Below are 17229 nucleotides of genomic sequence, written 5' to 3'. Positions count from 1 at the left end.
ATTTTGGATTTTTTTGCTAGGAAGAGAAAGAAAGTGTACTGTGAACTAGAGATGTTGTGTTGTGCTGGAATGTAGGGGTGGCCACATTTCCACAGAAAGCTCTTATGTCTACTTTAATTTTATGCCATGGGGTCAAGTGGCACGTAAATGCTGTGTCTGAAACAAGGCACTTGCTAACATCCCACTACCACATTTGCTGCTGTTCATAGTTTTGGTAAATCAGTGCGATCAATACACACCAAACTCAGAACCCACAGTTCGTGTGGCAGCCGCGTTGGGCTGTCCCCTGTTTTTCTGTCTTCTATGACGGCTGATTTACAGGTAAGAGAGATCTTTTCCTTCTGTCGCTGTTACTTTTGTTACTAGACACAACAGTTTCCCATTGCTTGTCCTCTAATGCCTCCAGATGCCATCATAGGAGACCGGGCTTTACAAAGAACAGAGTAGCAACTAAACATAAATGTTGAAGAATCTCTTCATTTTGCTTTTCCCCATTCTTTGGGTTTGAAGCTTTTAGTCTTGACTGGATAAACTAGCGGACCTGCTTCTTGTGCCAGGCTTCTGAAACAGAGTCTTGCGTAGTAACAGTCACACTTAGACCCCCAAATGTATGAACTTCAGTTCTTCAGAGGTGAGATGCTAAGTGCAGGGTCTGGCTGCATATTTGGGCACCTGAGTGAGCAGCTTTGCGGTGCTGACGGGGGCTGAAGTAACTCCACTGATGCCTCGGTGTCGCTCCAGATGTCTTTTAGTGCAATTCAGACATTATTTAGGCCCTGATTTATAATTTTTTCTTCCCAAAGCGCTGAGCACTCAGCAGTAAATATTTACTGTAGTACCAGCTGCTGGGTGTTTTCCTTCATGAAATCTGCCTTTCCTTTGGGAAAATGGAAAAAAAGCCTGATGGGGAGTTCAGGATCCAGGGTTTTGTTTTAAGAAACCAGTTTATTCTTTTAGGAGAAGTCTACCTTTGAAATGCTGAAAAATGTAGCGACTGGAGAAGAATCTGTAAACAGTGTCTTTTCAAATGTCAGGGATTTAAGTTTCCTGATAATAAATTCCTTAGTATAAGGAGTCCCATCCTTCCAGTGGATGGAGCGAGGGATTTTCTCTTCTCCCCTCCTCCCTCAAGTTATGGAGCTATTATAGTGTTAGTTTCACTTTATGTTTTATATTTCCTATTGCTTGCCAACTGCTTACTCATAACCCATATACCTCAAGAGAACTGTAATCAGAAGACATCCAGACTAGTTATGCTATTATCTTCTTAGTAATAATTCATTCTGTAAGTATAGTGTGTTCTCATGCCCGCTTTGACCAAATGTAATAATTATTTTAGGCAGATATCCAAGCTAAGTGAGTGGTTTGGAACAAGCAAGTTGCAATTTGTTGCTGTAAAAATCTCTGCAGAATGCCAATAAATATATTCCCGGCATTCATTTATAACAACAGCATCTCCGCAGCATTAGCTCATGCAGTTCTGCCTGGGTACTGCAACATGGATGTAACATCAGCAAGTACCCAGTCACTCAACCGAAGACCTTCTGAATCTTTTTTGTGTCATAAAAGTTCCTTTTCCTGCTTTTGTTCTTTCTAATTTTTAATGCTTTGTCGCTAATGAAGGATGAATTTAATTGTAGGTGGTGTTTCTGTAGGTTAAGTGCTGGAATTCAGGGTTAAAACCAGGCAATTTTTGGCAACGCTTGTTACAAACAGCACAACCACATAGTGAGGGCACTGCAGCACACTCATTATACTCACAGAACTCCATCGATCAGTACAACATGCATGTAGAATAACATACTGGTAAATCAAGTATTACTGCATAAGGGATTAAAAACCCCAAACCTCTACAGTACCGAAATATAAAGCCAATCCAGCATTCCTAAAGACGTTACCAGAGTGCATGTATGCTTCAGAATGTATTTGATCCATTGTCACATTTATTGTTTGGTCTGTGCTGCTCTAGTTTGGGTGATTCATGAGATGTTTTTAAGTGGCTCCTAAGTTTGGGACCTGAATTAGTCCATCATTTTTGACTGGTATTTGAGTCAGTGTAGCTGAATTTGAGTGGTGCTGTGACATGATCTATAAGAACTTAAGTTACATTAAACGGTAATAGGGCTTTGCATGTTCTTAGGTGTATTAATAAGTAGGGTATTGTGTGTTATATTCTCATGCACAGGAGCTGCTCTGTTTTGCGCTGCATGGTGTGCACTTCAGAGCCTAAATTCCTGCTGTTTATCCTGTTGTGCTGTTGGTCCGTGACGAAAACCCACGCGCGTGGGCTTGAATGTTGGAAAGCACCGGCACTCCAAGCGTGATGAAAATGTAAAGCTGAGCAGTGGTTTTGTACCTTGTGTTGGCTCAGCGCTGATTCTTGAATGAGGACCGTGCTGGGCTGTTGCTGAAGCGAGAAAAAGAGCCAGGTTCAAATATGCATCACATAGCAAAACCTCTGTTCCAGCCCCACTGGAGGGGCAGGAGGATTGTGTACTTTATGAGGCTTTACTGGAACTGCGGAGCAAGCTAGCAATCCTTTTCCCAGAGCAAAGGAGAAATGTACAGAACCTTAAGATGCATTTTGTCTGCTTTTTTGAAGGGTTACTGTGTCTCTCCGTGATTTGCAGGGCATCCACTGCACTTCAGAGCTTTCAAGAGGTGTGGACAACCTCTTATGTGCTGTTACGGCAGATAAAACACCTTGATGAAAGGTTTATGTGCCGTTCTGTACAGCACATGCACCATAGTGTTGCCTGTGTTGTCATAAATTGGCAGCTGCGCATCTGTAACTGTGGGCCAGTGCAAATACACCTGGGCAAGGTCTGTGAACAGAAAACGACCTTGTCCAGAAATACAAGATCTCCCTCCCTCCTCTGAAGCTTGAGGATGACTAATGACTGAAACAAATACTAAATAGTTCAAAACAGACATGCTTTTAAGTAGAGAAATTCAAGAATCTAGCACATATCCCCAACACTGGTAGATGCCTCCGGAGGAGACGTGTTCAGAGACCTGAGATCACACGGAAATAGAAACAGGGCAGGTGCCACCATGAACTGCCTCCCTCTGTTTGCATCATTCACCTTTTTGGCCAACAGCAAGAAGAAAGTGCAGGAGGAAGAGAGGTCTTGCAGCTTTCTCAGGCCAGAGATACACTCTCTAAAAATTAAAAAAACAAAAAAGAGATAAAACCCCAGACTCTCAAAATCAGATGTGTGCCTGTAACTCTGTGTATTTATTGCCAGCGGGTGATTCTGAGGAAAAATGCTGAAATAGGTGCCAGTGAATGAAACCAGGAATCGGTCTCACACTGTTTCTTTCTTTCTGTATCGAAGAAGCCAGACTTTGATGCTTCTTCTGTACAAAGCTGGGTGATGCTATCAAGAGAGCCACAGAAACAGAGAGCAGTTAGATAAAAGGGGATCTCTGGAGGTTATCTGGCCCAAGCCCCCGTTCAAAGCAGAGCCAGCTTTAGGGCTTTGTGCAGCTGAGATCTGAAGATATCCAAGGCTGAAAATTGCATGACTGCCCTCACGGTGAAAAATATTTATTAATATCTGATTAATAGTTCCCTTTTTGCTACTTGTAGCCATCACCTTCTTCCGTTCCCTGTGCATTTCCAATAAAAGTCTGGCTCTGTCTGCCCAACATCCTCCATTATGTGGTTGTAGACAGCCATAAGGTCTCCCCTGAGCCGTATCTTCTTAAGGATGAGCAAATCTTGTTCCCTGCACCTCACACTTCATGTGCTCTATCTCTTGACCACCTTAGTGGCCTCTGCTGGCCTCACTCCAGTGTGTCAAGATCTATCTTGTACTGGAGAGCCCAAAACCGGACACCGCTCCAGATGCCATGTGACAAGTGCTGAAGAGAGGGGAACGTTCTCCTCCCTCGGTGTTCTCTAGCCCTTTGCTGCGAGGGCGTCCTGCAGACTGATGGCGAATTTCTTAGAATCACAGAATGATTTGGGTTGAAGGGCCCTTCCCAGCTCCCCCAGGTCCCCCCTGCCATTAGCAGGGACATCTTCACCAGCTCAGGTTGCTCAGAGCCCCGTCCAGCCTGGCCTGGGATGTCTCCAGGGATGGTTCAGCCACCACCTCTCTGGCCAACCTGGGCCAGGCTCTCACCACACTCAGGGCCAACCATTCCTTCCTCATGTCCAGCCTGAATCTCCCTCCTTTAGTTTAAACCCATCACCCCTTGTCCTGTCACAACAGGCCCTGCTCAAAAGTCTGTCCCCATCTTTCTTATCGGCCTCTTTTAAGTACAGAAAGGCCGCACTAAGGTCTCCTGGAGCTTCTCTTCTCCAGGCTGAACATCTCCCTCAGCCTGTGCAAGACCTTTTCTGCAGAACAGCTTTCCAGCCTGTTCTGGTGCACAAGATTGTTCCGTCCCGGATGTTGGACTGTGCGTTTGCTTTTGCTGAACTCCATGAGGTTTTTGTTCCCCCATTTCTTCAGCCCATCTTGGTCCCTCTGAATAGCAGCCTTGCCTACCGCCGTATTGACCGCTCCCCCAAATTGGTATCATCTGTATCGCCAATCTGATGGCTTTTCTTTCTAATTAGAACCAGCCACAAGACCCAATTGCCAGTTGGATGCTGGGATCAGAGAGGGTGATGCGTCTCTTCTGCAACTATGGAACCCTGTTTCAAGGTGAAAACGTTCTTGAGGAAGAATGGTGTTAATTTAGAAAAACACAGCAATGATAGACTGACAGTTCAGAATTAATCAAAAATGAGGCAATGATACTTCTCCCTCAGTTTCGCTACATTAAATCACAAACTTGATGCGTAGAAGTCCCTTCCACACTTTTCTTCCCCCTTTCTTTCTTCTGGGTGCACCTTTGTCACAGAATATCTTCTTAGGTTCTATGTTTCATATATGTTTGTTGTTCAAGAATCTGGAGGTGTTTGGAGGAGACTTTAACATATATGGATTCTACAATATGAAAGTTTTACTGGTTTTAGGCCAGTATAGTTGTATTTTAGCGACAAAAGTAGTTGCTTGAAAAGTTTTTCACAAACTCCAACAGTCATTTCTTTTATCCCTTTTTATCCCTCGGGATTGAGCTGGATCTAATGAATCTTTTGGGTCATGTTACACATTTTTGAAAAAAAAAAATCAGACTAGAATTATTTGATGCACAGATTACCCATGTTTCTCAATTCAGTTTTTGTCCTATATCCTGTCATTCCTGGGATTTCCTTCTTTTCTTGTTTGAATTGTGAAGTTGGTGCTCACTTGAAAAAGTGCCAGAGATCTACATTGGTCCGGTCATACATTTATCTTTTTGGCCAATTATCTTCCTATTAGAAGCATCCTTTGTCTGATGACTCTCTAAACAATTTCTCCTTGATGATACCTCCTCTGGGAGCGTGTGAATGTCCCAGAACAAGGTCAGTTTGGGGAAGGAGCAGTCAGCAAACCAACTTTTCAGATGTTTTTGAACTAGATATTCAATTGATATGAATATTTTTAACTCCATTGGTTTTCACATGGCAATTTCATAATAGCGTGCAGAAAAATTGAATGGGCATCTTAGTTCAGCATCTTAATTCCTCTGTTGTCAATGGTTGTGTGGTCTCTCAAAGGCTTGCAGTGGAAAAAGCTTCAGATGAAATGCATTGGGTTTCCCTCAGGCATACCTGATATTTAAAATGCAATCCTCCTGGCAACTGGGATGGCGAAGCCATTGTGTGTTTGTGAAGCCATTGTGTGTTTGTGAAGCCATTGTGTGTTTGTGAAGCCATTGTGTGTTTGTGAAGCCATTGTGTGTTTGTGAAGCCATTGTGTGTTTGTGAAGCCATTGTATATTTGTGAAGCCATTGTATATTAGGGGTTGCCTACATTTACACATCATTCTGTCATGCGAGTGCTCAGTTTCCAGAGGAAGAACAATGTGTGAACACGTCATTTTAATCTTCTGACCGTATAGATCTTGAGCAACCTTGTGATGGAGGAACTCCTGCCTAACCTTCAGACAATGATCCTGCCCAAAATGAAAGGGAAGAGGAATGATAGGAAGCGGGCCTGGTTTGGCGTAAGTACTTGCAGAGTAGTTGTTTCTCATAGCAGTTGTTTGTGTGTGCTGAATCTGATTTATGTTTCTTAATTTAATTTGGGTTTAGATCGTAGAAGAAACTTATGGCCTAGTCCAGCAGGAGGTGTCGGAAGGATTAAGTACCTTGAAAGAAGAATGCAGAGATTTTGCAAAAACTCTTGAAGGCACCATTCGCTCAGACATGGATCAGATTCTGAACTGCAAGAACTTCTTAGCTGGAAAAATCAAAGGTTTGTGGAGGAACAGCTGTGTTTTGGAGCAATTCTTTTAATGCTTCCCCTTGTGTTGCTCCAATTGCCAGATGTCATTGTTTTGAAATCCTCATGTGTTTTGAAAAATCCAACTGGAGACACGAATTTTCAGAAAACAAATGCTTTGAGCCCCTGTTGCCTTTGATGGGATCTGACACCTGTGGCTGCTGTGCCTGTGAAAATACAGAGGCTCAAGTTGGAGCTGGAGCTGATGGGTTTTGAGTATCCTGATTAGAGTTGCTCATTCTGCTTTCATTTTCATACAGCCATAGGTAATGAAGATACACGTCGCATGAGCATGGTCAAAAGTGTAGTGGTTTTGACCTGATATCTAGGGATGTGCCACAAAAAGAGGTTCTGGTTTTGTGGCAAATTCGTAGGCCACCACAGAATATTTAATCCAAAGGGGTTCGTAGGTGGTTGTAAAGTGATGTGAAGTCATTTTAATTTTGCTATGAATATAAAAGTGAGTGTAAAAAGCGGGAAAAACATTAAGTGATGTTGCTTAAGCTAGCAAATAAATAACAGCTGATAATTTAGGAGCCGTTCTGTTGATATTGTCACAGAGCAGACGAAGATGTTTTCAGTGAACTATAGAATACCAAGTTTAGATAATTCCTTATCGAGTTGCTGTGGCCAGGCTCTGTGCAAACCTTGTGACTCCTAAAACTACAATCTCTCCTTTCATCACCCTCATCATCTTCGCAGGGGTGTGACTCCAGGGAAAAATAGAGTTGTCTAATTCATTGTGAAGTAGATCGGATGAGTTTTTTCACTCTAGTAGTCTACATGCAACCGTTGTCTCGTCTGGCTCTCCAGGCACCGTTTCTGAGCCTGCCCAGAAGTGCTGCACAGAAAACATCCAGCCATTTCTCGCATCCATATTGGAGGAGCTCATGGGGCCGGTGAGTTCTGGATTCGCTGAAGTCCGCTCGCTTTTTGATAAAGAAGTTAACGCAATCATCCAGGACTTCCAGAAGACAAATGATATCACGAGGCTCAAGGAGGTAAGACAAAAACATACCTGGAGCCTTTTGCATTTGTACAAGGACAAGCAGTATTTGCTTTCCCAGGTGGCGGGATGTTAGCGCTTGGTTTTGTCATTTAGAAAGTCTTGAAGTATTTGTGCAGCTAGAATGCAGATATCAGAATTTGTTTGAGAACCGCTGTTACTTTATTAAATATTCGCCCGTGGTTGCTTTCTCTTAAAACCGGTTCTTCCTCCACTGGAACGCAGAGTGTGGATCAGCTTCTGAACCTGCCGTTCGACTCTGTGAAAATGGAGCCCTGCTATCTGAAAGTGAACCTCCTCCACGAGCTCCTTCAAGACCTCAAGAGCCGCTTCAAGGTCTATCACATTGATTTTGTGATTCAGAGGACGCAGAACTTCATGCAAGAGGTACTGTAAGCTCCAGCTTTTTCTCCTGGGAGAACAGGTTAGGTCTGTCCTTAATCTGCTTCAAGATAATCTTGATAAAAAGCTACTTGAGAGTCTCAGAATATCTCTCAATCAACACACAGATAACAAAACCTAAGAAAATCACAGCTAGGAGCTGTTTCACATTTTTATCTGTGGGATTGCATGTGTGTGAGTCTTTCAGTAGGGCACAACAACTTTGGATGGATCATCTCTTCCCCTGAACGTTCACATGCTGAATTCTGAGTGTCTCAGCACCCGAGAAAGTTGTACTTGTACCAACGGGGTGGCTCAAACCAACCTGATCTCCATTCTCAAGGGTTGATTTTTCAGGAACGTTCTTAAATATATTTTATCAAAATGGAACATCTCCTCCTTGGTAGTTTATTTTCTCATGAATATGAAGCAAGGCAATTAACGTTAGAAAGTGGCAATTACGCAGACACAAGCGACGTCTCAGGATGGAGCTGCATGTAGGTGCTTTAACCAGCTTCTCATGGGAACGGTTGAAGCGACTACATCATTTCAGATACAAAAGGAACTCCACCTCTTTTTCCCCTAGTGTGCATTGGTATAAGCTATAATTTTGCTTTGCTTTTATTTCTTCTGGATGCCTGGCCAGAAATCCATGAGGAGCTGGCCAGCGGGCTTCTTTTGATTGCCAAATCACAAGGCAGATTTGGCCTTGTAGCTCTATGAATCCTGTGATTTTAATCCGTAGCTGAGAAACTTAAATAATCTAATTGGTAATCTTGTGAAATGGAGCTCGTCCAGTTCTGTGGAGTGGGAGCTGTGAATATGGAAAGCGAGTCTCTTACACAGTGCTGGGATGGGGTTTTCCTAAAAGCAGCTCTTCTAAATACAGCCCCGTGATGAGCAGCCAAAGAATTATTCAGAAATCAGATTCTGATTTCATGTCTGGGTCTTTAGGGGCGACCATTCCAAAATGCTGCCAATAAAATGTCTGTCCGTAAGCGAAGACCATGAGTCAAGACAGAGAAGCGGACAGAAAATACATCCCATAGAAACCAAGTGGGGTTTTTTTTGTCTGAACAGGAGTCAAAATTCACAATAAATATGTCAAAGTAAAGCACAAGTTGTTTTAAAACTGCTTTTATCGCTTCTCTGTCTTTAAAAGGCTGGTATCTAAAACTGCTGTTATTGCTTCTCTCTCTTTAAAAGGCAGGTAGTGAGTAGTTTCACCTTGTGTCCGTGGACATTTGTTTTATTAACGAATAAGGTCAAATGTCTGTGTTCATCTAAAAGAAGTGTTGGGTTTATCCAGCTGGGGGGGAACAGGATTCTCGGCTTGGGAACCTGGCATCCTCTAGTGGCCAGTTTCAGGAAATTCGGGAGCACAACGCTCGGCTCACATTGATAAAGCAGCTTTAGTGACGTTGCCAGAGCTACGCCAAATTATCATTTGCCTCAAATAAAAATTGGAATTATTTTTATTATAAGGAAAGCTGCTGATTAATTAGTTTTTAAAAAATTATCTGCAGTATTAATTATTAAGACCACCAGAAGCTGGTAGGAGTCAGTGTGAGTTGCCTTATTGGGGATAATGAGTTTTGTCTGTGACCCTGATATACAGGTGATCAATTCTACTTTCTGTCTTTGTCACCAACAGTTTGGATGGTGACATGAAATTAAATCTATACGAGAAAGCTGTGATGGCATAATAACGACTCTGAGGCTTATTTTTCTATATTAATTGCAACATTTCTGTGCCTGTTAGCCTGGAGAGAACTGAATTACTGCAGGGAATTTTTGGACAATATAGCATGTTAGTTGGGGTAGTTTCATTACCTTATTCTCTTGCTTTAGGTGATCTTCTATTTTGGTTTCCCATTCCAAAACGGAGTGTTGCAATCCAAACTAAATAAGGCTTTTCCTTCCCTTCCACAATCATTTAAAGTACTTGAAATATTTATGGATTTTAGGCCCATTGTTCTCTGTTTCACCTTCTCAAAAATACAATTTAAGTTACTGGTTACATCTATCATGCTTCCTTATGCTTGCAAGAATCTGATGTTATTTGTCTTTGATACGTGTTTAATTATTTTTTTGTAGCTGATGGCCAATGCGGTTTATACTTTCGAGCAGTTGTTCTCTCCAAGTCGCCAGGCAGACTCAGCCAAAGTTGCAACGACCATTGAAAAAGTCAAGCTGAGAGTACTAAAGGTAAATATAATATTGCAGCCTTTGCACAGCAAGACCTGGGGTTCTGCCTTTTTGGAAACGGAGAATATATTTTACATGAATTTATTTATATGAAAGAAGATATCTCTTACCGTCCAGCTGGAAATAATGATGTGGTGGTGCTTAACAAAGCTACTCATTTGGGGGGTAAAACCTAGTTTTGGGCAGACACTTGTGGAAGTATTTATTTACACATGCAGTCCTTTTAACTGCATTTAAATCAACTGGAGATGGTGCTGGGTAAATAATGCTTGTTAGCTTGATATTTAGCCTGCCTCTAGAATTCGTTACTCTCGGCACAGGCAGTGCTGAAATACCTGGAGAGCGCAATCAGGGGGCTGTTTCTCACCCATGTAATAAAAAAAATGAAGAGAAAGAGATCCCAGAAAACCATTTTAGGGAATTTTTCTAAAAGCTGAAATAACCTGCGTGGGCATTCAACCCCCTGAGCGTGCCCGTGATGTGGTATCTTTCGGGATTCACCTGTCTCCAGTTACAGGTTGACAAGAACCAGTTCCTCCTATACAGGTTACCAAGAACCGGTTACTCCGATGAACGATTAATAACCCCAAACACGTTTGGGCTTGTTTCTCTTTTTGTCTCTTTCGACAGCAATACGATTATGACAGCAGCACTATCCGGAAGAAGATATTTCAAGAAGCGCTGGTGCAAATTACTTTGCCCACAATGCAGAAGACGCTGGCTTCAACGTGCAAACCAGTAGGTTTCTGTGATTAGAAAAAGAAAAAGAGGGTGGAATTCAGTCTGTGAGAGAGGGTACTTTCCAGCAGAACCCCAAAACTTCTGCTGGCAACCTCTTTCAAAGCTAGATGCTACTTTCAGTCATTTAAAATGGAATTAATTGTGTCAACAATCAGGAAACAAACCACAGAGACATTCTCTGTTACCCTTAATCATATGGGTGGGTTTGTACTCAGCAAAAGTGGCTACCGGTGTTTCGTGGAGATGTTACCAGTCTGGCTACATCAGGGACCGTCTGGAATGCTGTTCACCTTGCCTCGAAATAGTCTGTACCCTTCTTGAAGCCCATGCGTATCCTCTTGCATTTTCACTGTACCTGCTGAGAGATGACTGCGCTACACCATCCCGGCCTCTCTGCACTTTTGCTTCAAGTTCATCAGTTCCAGGAGGCAGTAATTTCTTGCTCATGGTGTGCTGCTCTTGCTGATGCTCTCCAGCTTGTTTCAGTTGCAAAACTGAGTTTAAACCCAAGTCTTTTCCCAAGTTACACTTGGGAGTCTTTGGGTATGAACTATTCAAACCTGCAGCTTTCAAAAATATATTTAAAATTACTCTCTTCTGTATGTCACTCTACTTTCTTTACAATCCCCAAAATAATAGTGTCTTGTAGAGTGTCAGCAGCACCTTCAAGACATGGTGCCTACGCACAGGGACAAGCATTTCGTCACCTTGAATACATGTTCCCAGCCTGTGTCTCTGCCGCACCGGCTGGAGGAAGCAGCGATGGCACAAACTTCCCGCAAGCCCTTTTGGTTGGGTTTCCCACCTGCCTTTTGCATTTGCGCCTCTGCAGAAACAAGCAGCCGGCTCGAGAAGCGAATGTGCGGCGTGGCTGACGTGCCGTGACCTTTTGCTTGAAAATGTCCTGATGTTTGCGTGTAGGCACCTCTTCTAGAAGTGGGCAGAGGTCACTTAATTTGCTCTTTATAGGCCACCAAGCAGCTGCTTAGTGACAATGACTCAGTTGTTGTCTACACAGCCTGTTGCATGTAAATCAGTAAGGTGAAAATGTTCCACACCTATTAGACAAACAAAACCTAGCCCTGTCTCTCCCCTGCTTGCCATGGGTTTGCCTCCTTGGGCAAACAATGAGGCGTTTCCTCACCAGCTGTTATTGTGGAATGGTTTATTGTATGCAGATGACAATGACCTGTAGTGCAAGGATACTTGATAAGTGCATAATTAATGGCAAACGTACGTAGTTCGTTTAGTCGTAGTCCAAATAGTTGAAGAGGCAGCAAGGGGCATTGCAAGACCTGCTGGATGGCATCTCCAAGGTGCGCTGTTGAAGCAGGATTCTCCGAATCTCTCATTTTTTACATGTCCATTCCTTTCTTCTCTATCTGCACAGGAGCTGCAGAAATACGAGCAGTATATATTTGCTGACTACACTAGCGTGATCCAAGTAGAGAATGTGTATGAAGAGATTTTATATCAGACGCTGCTGGAGGAAACCCTGAAAGGTGAGAACATTCTTGAGGTGACAGTAACAACATTTCAGCTGTTGGCCCATGAGCTCTTGCTTCAGAGCTTCCCGGAGCCCTGGGAAGCTCACTAGAGATGTGTGGCGAGCCCTAAAATCTCAGTTATGGGGCAGCTTCACTAAACTTGGCAAACTCAAAGCTCGGCGCATTTGCAACAAAATGTAATTACGCCTGCTTCATTTTATCTTGATTCTGTGGGCCAAGGAGTGAAAGGATGCTCTTATTTGCAAAGACTCGGTGATATCTAATGGTAGCAAAAATGAATTACCAAAAAATGAAATGGGCTGCTGGATGCAGTTTGCAGTACATCACTGATGCCAGTGCGGTACTCCCTGCAGATCTCTCTGCTTTTGTGTCAGAAAACCAAACTATTCTTGATGGTGTATATAGACAGATAAAAGACTTGTATCTCTCTGGATCGGTCTGTCGATACCCCAGATAGAAGACAAGCATATGTATTGCACAGTAACTTTTAACAGACCCTCTTTGGCACTCCTGTTCATAAATATCAACAAAGTAATTAATGAGCACACTTTTATTCTTATATTCAATGTAAATACTTCCACATTGAAACTACTTTTGTCTGTTGCGGGTCCATGGGTAGTTTTCTAATACAGCAACGCTTAGGTCAATATTGAAGTTCCATTATTCAAAAGAGATAAAATCCTCACCCACAGAAAAGAAATGTAGACTGGAAGCAAGTTGAAGACGAAATTTGCTGTTGTAATATCAAAATGTACGTTAGGAACTCAGGAAAACTCTGTATCTCTGTCAGTCTTTCCAAAGCAGTTTGATCTTTCTGTTTTATTTAGTGATAAAAGAAGCTGCCATCATGAAGAAGCACAACCTCTTTGAAGACAACTTGAATTTGCCCTGTGAAAGCGTGTCCAGCTTAACAGACCTGAAGACACCTTCGGGATCGGCACAAACCACTCCCGCCAAGAAACCGTCCGCCGCCCGAGCCGAGGTGTCGGACACCGACACCCAGAGTGACGAAACGCTCGTCGTGACAGGAAAGATTTCTTGGGAGAAGGATGCTGATGATAGGAAGCCATCAGACAAAGAGGCGGTCGGTTCTGTTGGCGCAGCCGGTGATCAGGTGAGCGAAAGGGAAGAAGCGGTTGTTACAGACGCTGGCGGAAAACAGGAGTCCCGCTCAGCTGCCCTTCCAAAACAAGACAAAAAAAGCACGTTGGAGAGCGCGGACACGGGGAAATCAGAGGGTGTAGTGAGCGCTGAGAAAGAACTCGAGACACAAGAAGTTGTGGAGGGAAAAGTAGCTTTTGGGCCTGAAGCTGCAGTGCAAGATTTTGGAGCCGGCTCTAAACAAGAACTTCAGGTACATGAAGAAGTGGAAGAGAAGGTCACTTCTGAGAGCCGAACGGCAACGGATGCTGCGTTTTTCCGTGGCACTGAAAAAGAAAGCAAAGCACAGGAAGAAGGTTCTGAGATAGAGCCGGCTTCCCCACATAATAATGCAGCAGAAGCAGGGATTGTAGGGAATGCTGAGAAGAAAGTCAAGGTAGAAGAAGAAATGACGGAAAGATTATCTCAGAGTGAAAATGCGGTAGGAAGAGAGTTTGAGGAGGATAGTAAAAAAGAAAGCAACGACCAAGAAGCGAGTACTGAGACAAGGGTTATTTCCCAGGATGAAAACACAGGGAAAGGAGGGCTTGAGGCTAATCCTGAAAAAGAAAGCAAGTCAGAAGAAGAGAGTTGTAAATCCCCTGATGATGTGAATGAGATAAGGAGTTTGCTGACAGTAACAGTTGAGATACCAGCGGATACTCCAGCTGAGAACATAAAGGAGATTTGTGAAGGTGAGATATCGAAGTTGCAGGAGCACTATAAAGGGGACGATGAGACGAGCGAAATGGCTGTGGCAGGAATTCAGGTGAGCCAGACGATGGTGAATACAGGTGCAGCGGAATGCTTGGAGTTCAAGGAGGACCAACCATCTCCGTCTTGTTTGGGAACGGATGGTATGGATTTAGTGAATGAGTCCGAGGGGGCCTGCGATGCAGCACAAGCTCAGGTGGAAAACTCAGATACAGCAGGGGTGGAAGTCAAGCAGAGCGTTTGCTACACAGGTATGGAAAGCTGCAAAAACGATCGATCGCAGCCAGAGGAACACACCGAAAACGGGTCTGCAGGCGAAAGATTAGACGGGGAGGAAAGAGGAGTGGGCGGTAGCCACGCCGTGCTGGCGGAGGTGGGGACTGAGAGCTTTCTGCGTGATCCCGCTGAAAATGGAGACGCGATGCAAGTGCCCGTTTTGGATACAGAAAACCCAAGAACGGGACTGCGGGACGTGCCGGTTTCTCGGGTGCCGGAGCGGGGCGAGGTGGGCGCCGCAGAGGTCCCGGGAGATCCGCAGGCTGGGGAGGGTGCAGAGCAGCCGGAAGGTGAATCGTCTTCGCACACGGAAATAAAAAGCACAGATGTAAAAGCTGTTCTCACGGAAGAAAACAGAGAAGATAGTTACGCACAGCAAAAGTCCGAAGAGTAAGAAGCGCTTTTCAGCCCAGCCCTGCTCCAGTAACCCCTGTTTAATTGTGAATCCTTATTGGGTTATAGTAAACGGGCTTTGTTGGGGTGTTACCAGCTCTTGCAGTCTTAGCACCGATCCCTTCCCGACCGAGAGGTGACAGGTTTGGTTTTGGTTAAAGCCCTCACTGTTTGAAACCAAGTTACTGCTGGGGAACCTCATCTTTTCACTTAACATTTGCTACCTTTTGTGGTTATAGAAAAAGTCTGCAAGCGTGACCACTGAATGCTTCAAAAGCAACTTGCTGCCAACTAGAAAGTTATTTTAACAACTGTTCTTGGGTGTTTTAGCAGGGGAGTAGCTCGTGAGTGTGAAATGCATGGGTTTGACAAGTAGTGCTGTGATTCTTAGGCGGCTGGTACATACATCGCTATTTGAGGATGCTTTTAGTATTTGCATGCGGTATACAGGAAATAAATAAACCTTGCCGTAGAACCAAATAGTTAATTTAGTAGGTTGCTCGAAAGCCACGCTCTATGCGAACTCTGCAAACTCATCACTTAATTATTTTGAAATTTTGACAGATACTAAAGACAAGCAAGTCTTCTGATTTTCTTTTTTTTTTTCTCTTATATTTAAGATGGGGAAAATATGGGAGCAGGTTTCTCAGTCCCACTCTGCACTTCGGGGTTATTTAGCCTTCCAGAGCACTTTATGGCTGTTTTATTTTGTTTTAGTTTGTGGAAGGGAAAGGTGAGAATGTTTACAATAACTATCACCATTAGGCAGCATCTTTCTGTTTGACTTCCCACCATAAAGTATATTCACTTACAGCTACCTAATACAGACTATTAAGAGTCCTGCCATTCCCTTTCTGACTGACTGGAGTTACAGTCGCCTAGTTCTGTAAGCCTTTTCAGGTGCATAAACCGTATCTTTAATTGCAATCATTGTGAAATACCGTAATTATTGCACAGAATTTCTAGTACAGATGTATTAGAAATCGCCAATTCACGCGTTCTTAGATTTCGGAGGGCAGAACCACGTTTAAAAAGCAGCTGTTGAAATGAGACCTGTTGCGTTCGTAGCCAGCGTGTGATCATCCATATCAAACCACGGTCTGTGCACAAACTTGCTTATATGCGTTATTTGCGTGCGCAATTCACAGAAAAGCTTGGAAATTAAAAATAGCATTAGCCTGATCACTTAGGCTTTAGAGATCGAGACCTCGCTTTAGAGTTCAGTTTAAGGCACCTTAAAAATGCAGCCTGGTGTTTCAAACTATTCCCGAATAAATGTAATACAGTACAGGAAAGATTAATGATAACTACAATAAGGGCTGCGGGATTGACACCCATAAAAACATGGGAAGAAACAACAAAGTCCTGAGAGCATAACGCTTGTTGGCCTTTAACTCCCACAATCTGTGCAAGGTCTATTTAATGCTATCGAAATACGCTATAAACCTATAAACTGACACTAGAGGAAAAGGCAAATAAATAAGGAATGTTGTGGAGTAGCTGGACCAGCGTCACTAAGGTAAAATAACTCCTGTTTATTCCAGAAGCCATATAGAAACATTAAGGTCACAGATGTTTTCCTTGCAAAAGTACTTTGACTGGTTTCCTCCTCACATTTCATACAAAAATCCTGACCTGTAAACACATGAACCACCGTCAGCCGATTTTCTTTACAAATCATCAGTAATTTCTAATTGGTCCCGAATGTTAAGTGACTTTAAATGTATAACGCGTGCTCCACGGTTCGGCAGCAGCCGTCTCTCGTGGCCACGCTCAATTCGGGGGACATCGTGTGGCTTTAATAGGGTGTTTTGTATTGAGAAGGGCCAGCAAGACAGCGATGGTCACTGTCTGTGACAAAGGCTGCAGTCGCCTACAAAAGCTGTTTACAACCAATACGAATCACATACATCCGTACAGAACGTATTTAGCGTAAACATTCCCATCGTAGTAATTGTTATTTCTTTGTCTGGCTTAGATCGGGATAATATTTTCCTGTAATGTTAACTGTTGAATGCAGACACTCGGCGTATTTGTTTTTCATAAGCAGGGTGGGAAAGAAGGGGGAAAATTTAGCCCGTACATCACTTTATTCTACAATTTAAATTCCTCGCGGCAAGGGGTTGGATTTCTTCGCCTTTGTGGATGTTTTCTGTACATCCCGATGTTTGCAAACCGGCGTTTTTCTTGTGTTTAGCCAGACTTGGGTAGAGGCGATGGCAATCTAGAAGGGTTATGTTGGACCACTGATTGAAAACTAATAATAATAATAATAATAATAATCCACACATTTAGCAATTTTTTGTGCCTTTCTTGGAATTCCCTGCACTTCCCTGGAATGAATTATTTCTCTTGTAAACTAGGATCAATAATAAATCGCCTTTCACCGCTGGGAGGGTTGAGGGTTCAGGGGCCGGGGGACATTCCGCTGTTTTATTTCAGTTTTATTAAAAGAGAGGATATGAAACACGTTGTATCTCGCTTATCACTTTGTAGAAACGCTTGTTGATGCAAATAAAAGCAGCTCTTCCCTTCCATT

At 43.2% G+C, this 17229-nt stretch overlaps 1 protein-coding gene across 3 annotated transcripts in view; it reads left to right on the top strand.

The window, feature by feature from the left end:
- Window positions 1-17227, top strand: part of NIBAN1 (niban apoptosis regulator 1) — a 60536-nt gene extending 43309 nt beyond the window's left edge. For all 3 annotated transcript variants that reach the window (XM_021293001.2, XM_065071337.1, XM_065071336.1), the window contains 8 exons: window positions 5941-6045; window positions 6134-6296; window positions 7137-7324; window positions 7555-7716; window positions 9808-9918; window positions 10549-10656; window positions 12050-12161; window positions 12995-17227. In XM_021293001.2, the coding sequence (XP_021148676.2) occupies window positions 5941-6045; window positions 6134-6296; window positions 7137-7324; window positions 7555-7716; window positions 9808-9918; window positions 10549-10656; window positions 12050-12161; window positions 12995-14691 (2646 nt within the window). In that variant the 3' untranslated portion in view covers window positions 14692-17227. The remainder of the gene's footprint in view (window positions 1-5940; window positions 6046-6133; window positions 6297-7136; window positions 7325-7554; window positions 7717-9807; window positions 9919-10548; window positions 10657-12049; window positions 12162-12994) is intronic.
- Window positions 17228-17229: the final 2 nt, after the last annotated feature.

This window comes from Columba livia, chromosome 8 (genome assembly GCF_036013475.1).
Source record: "Columba livia isolate bColLiv1 breed racing homer chromosome 8, bColLiv1.pat.W.v2, whole genome shotgun sequence".
Taxonomy (NCBI): domain Eukaryota; kingdom Metazoa; phylum Chordata; class Aves; order Columbiformes; family Columbidae; genus Columba; species Columba livia.
This window is presented reverse-complemented; position numbering and strand designations above follow the sequence as displayed.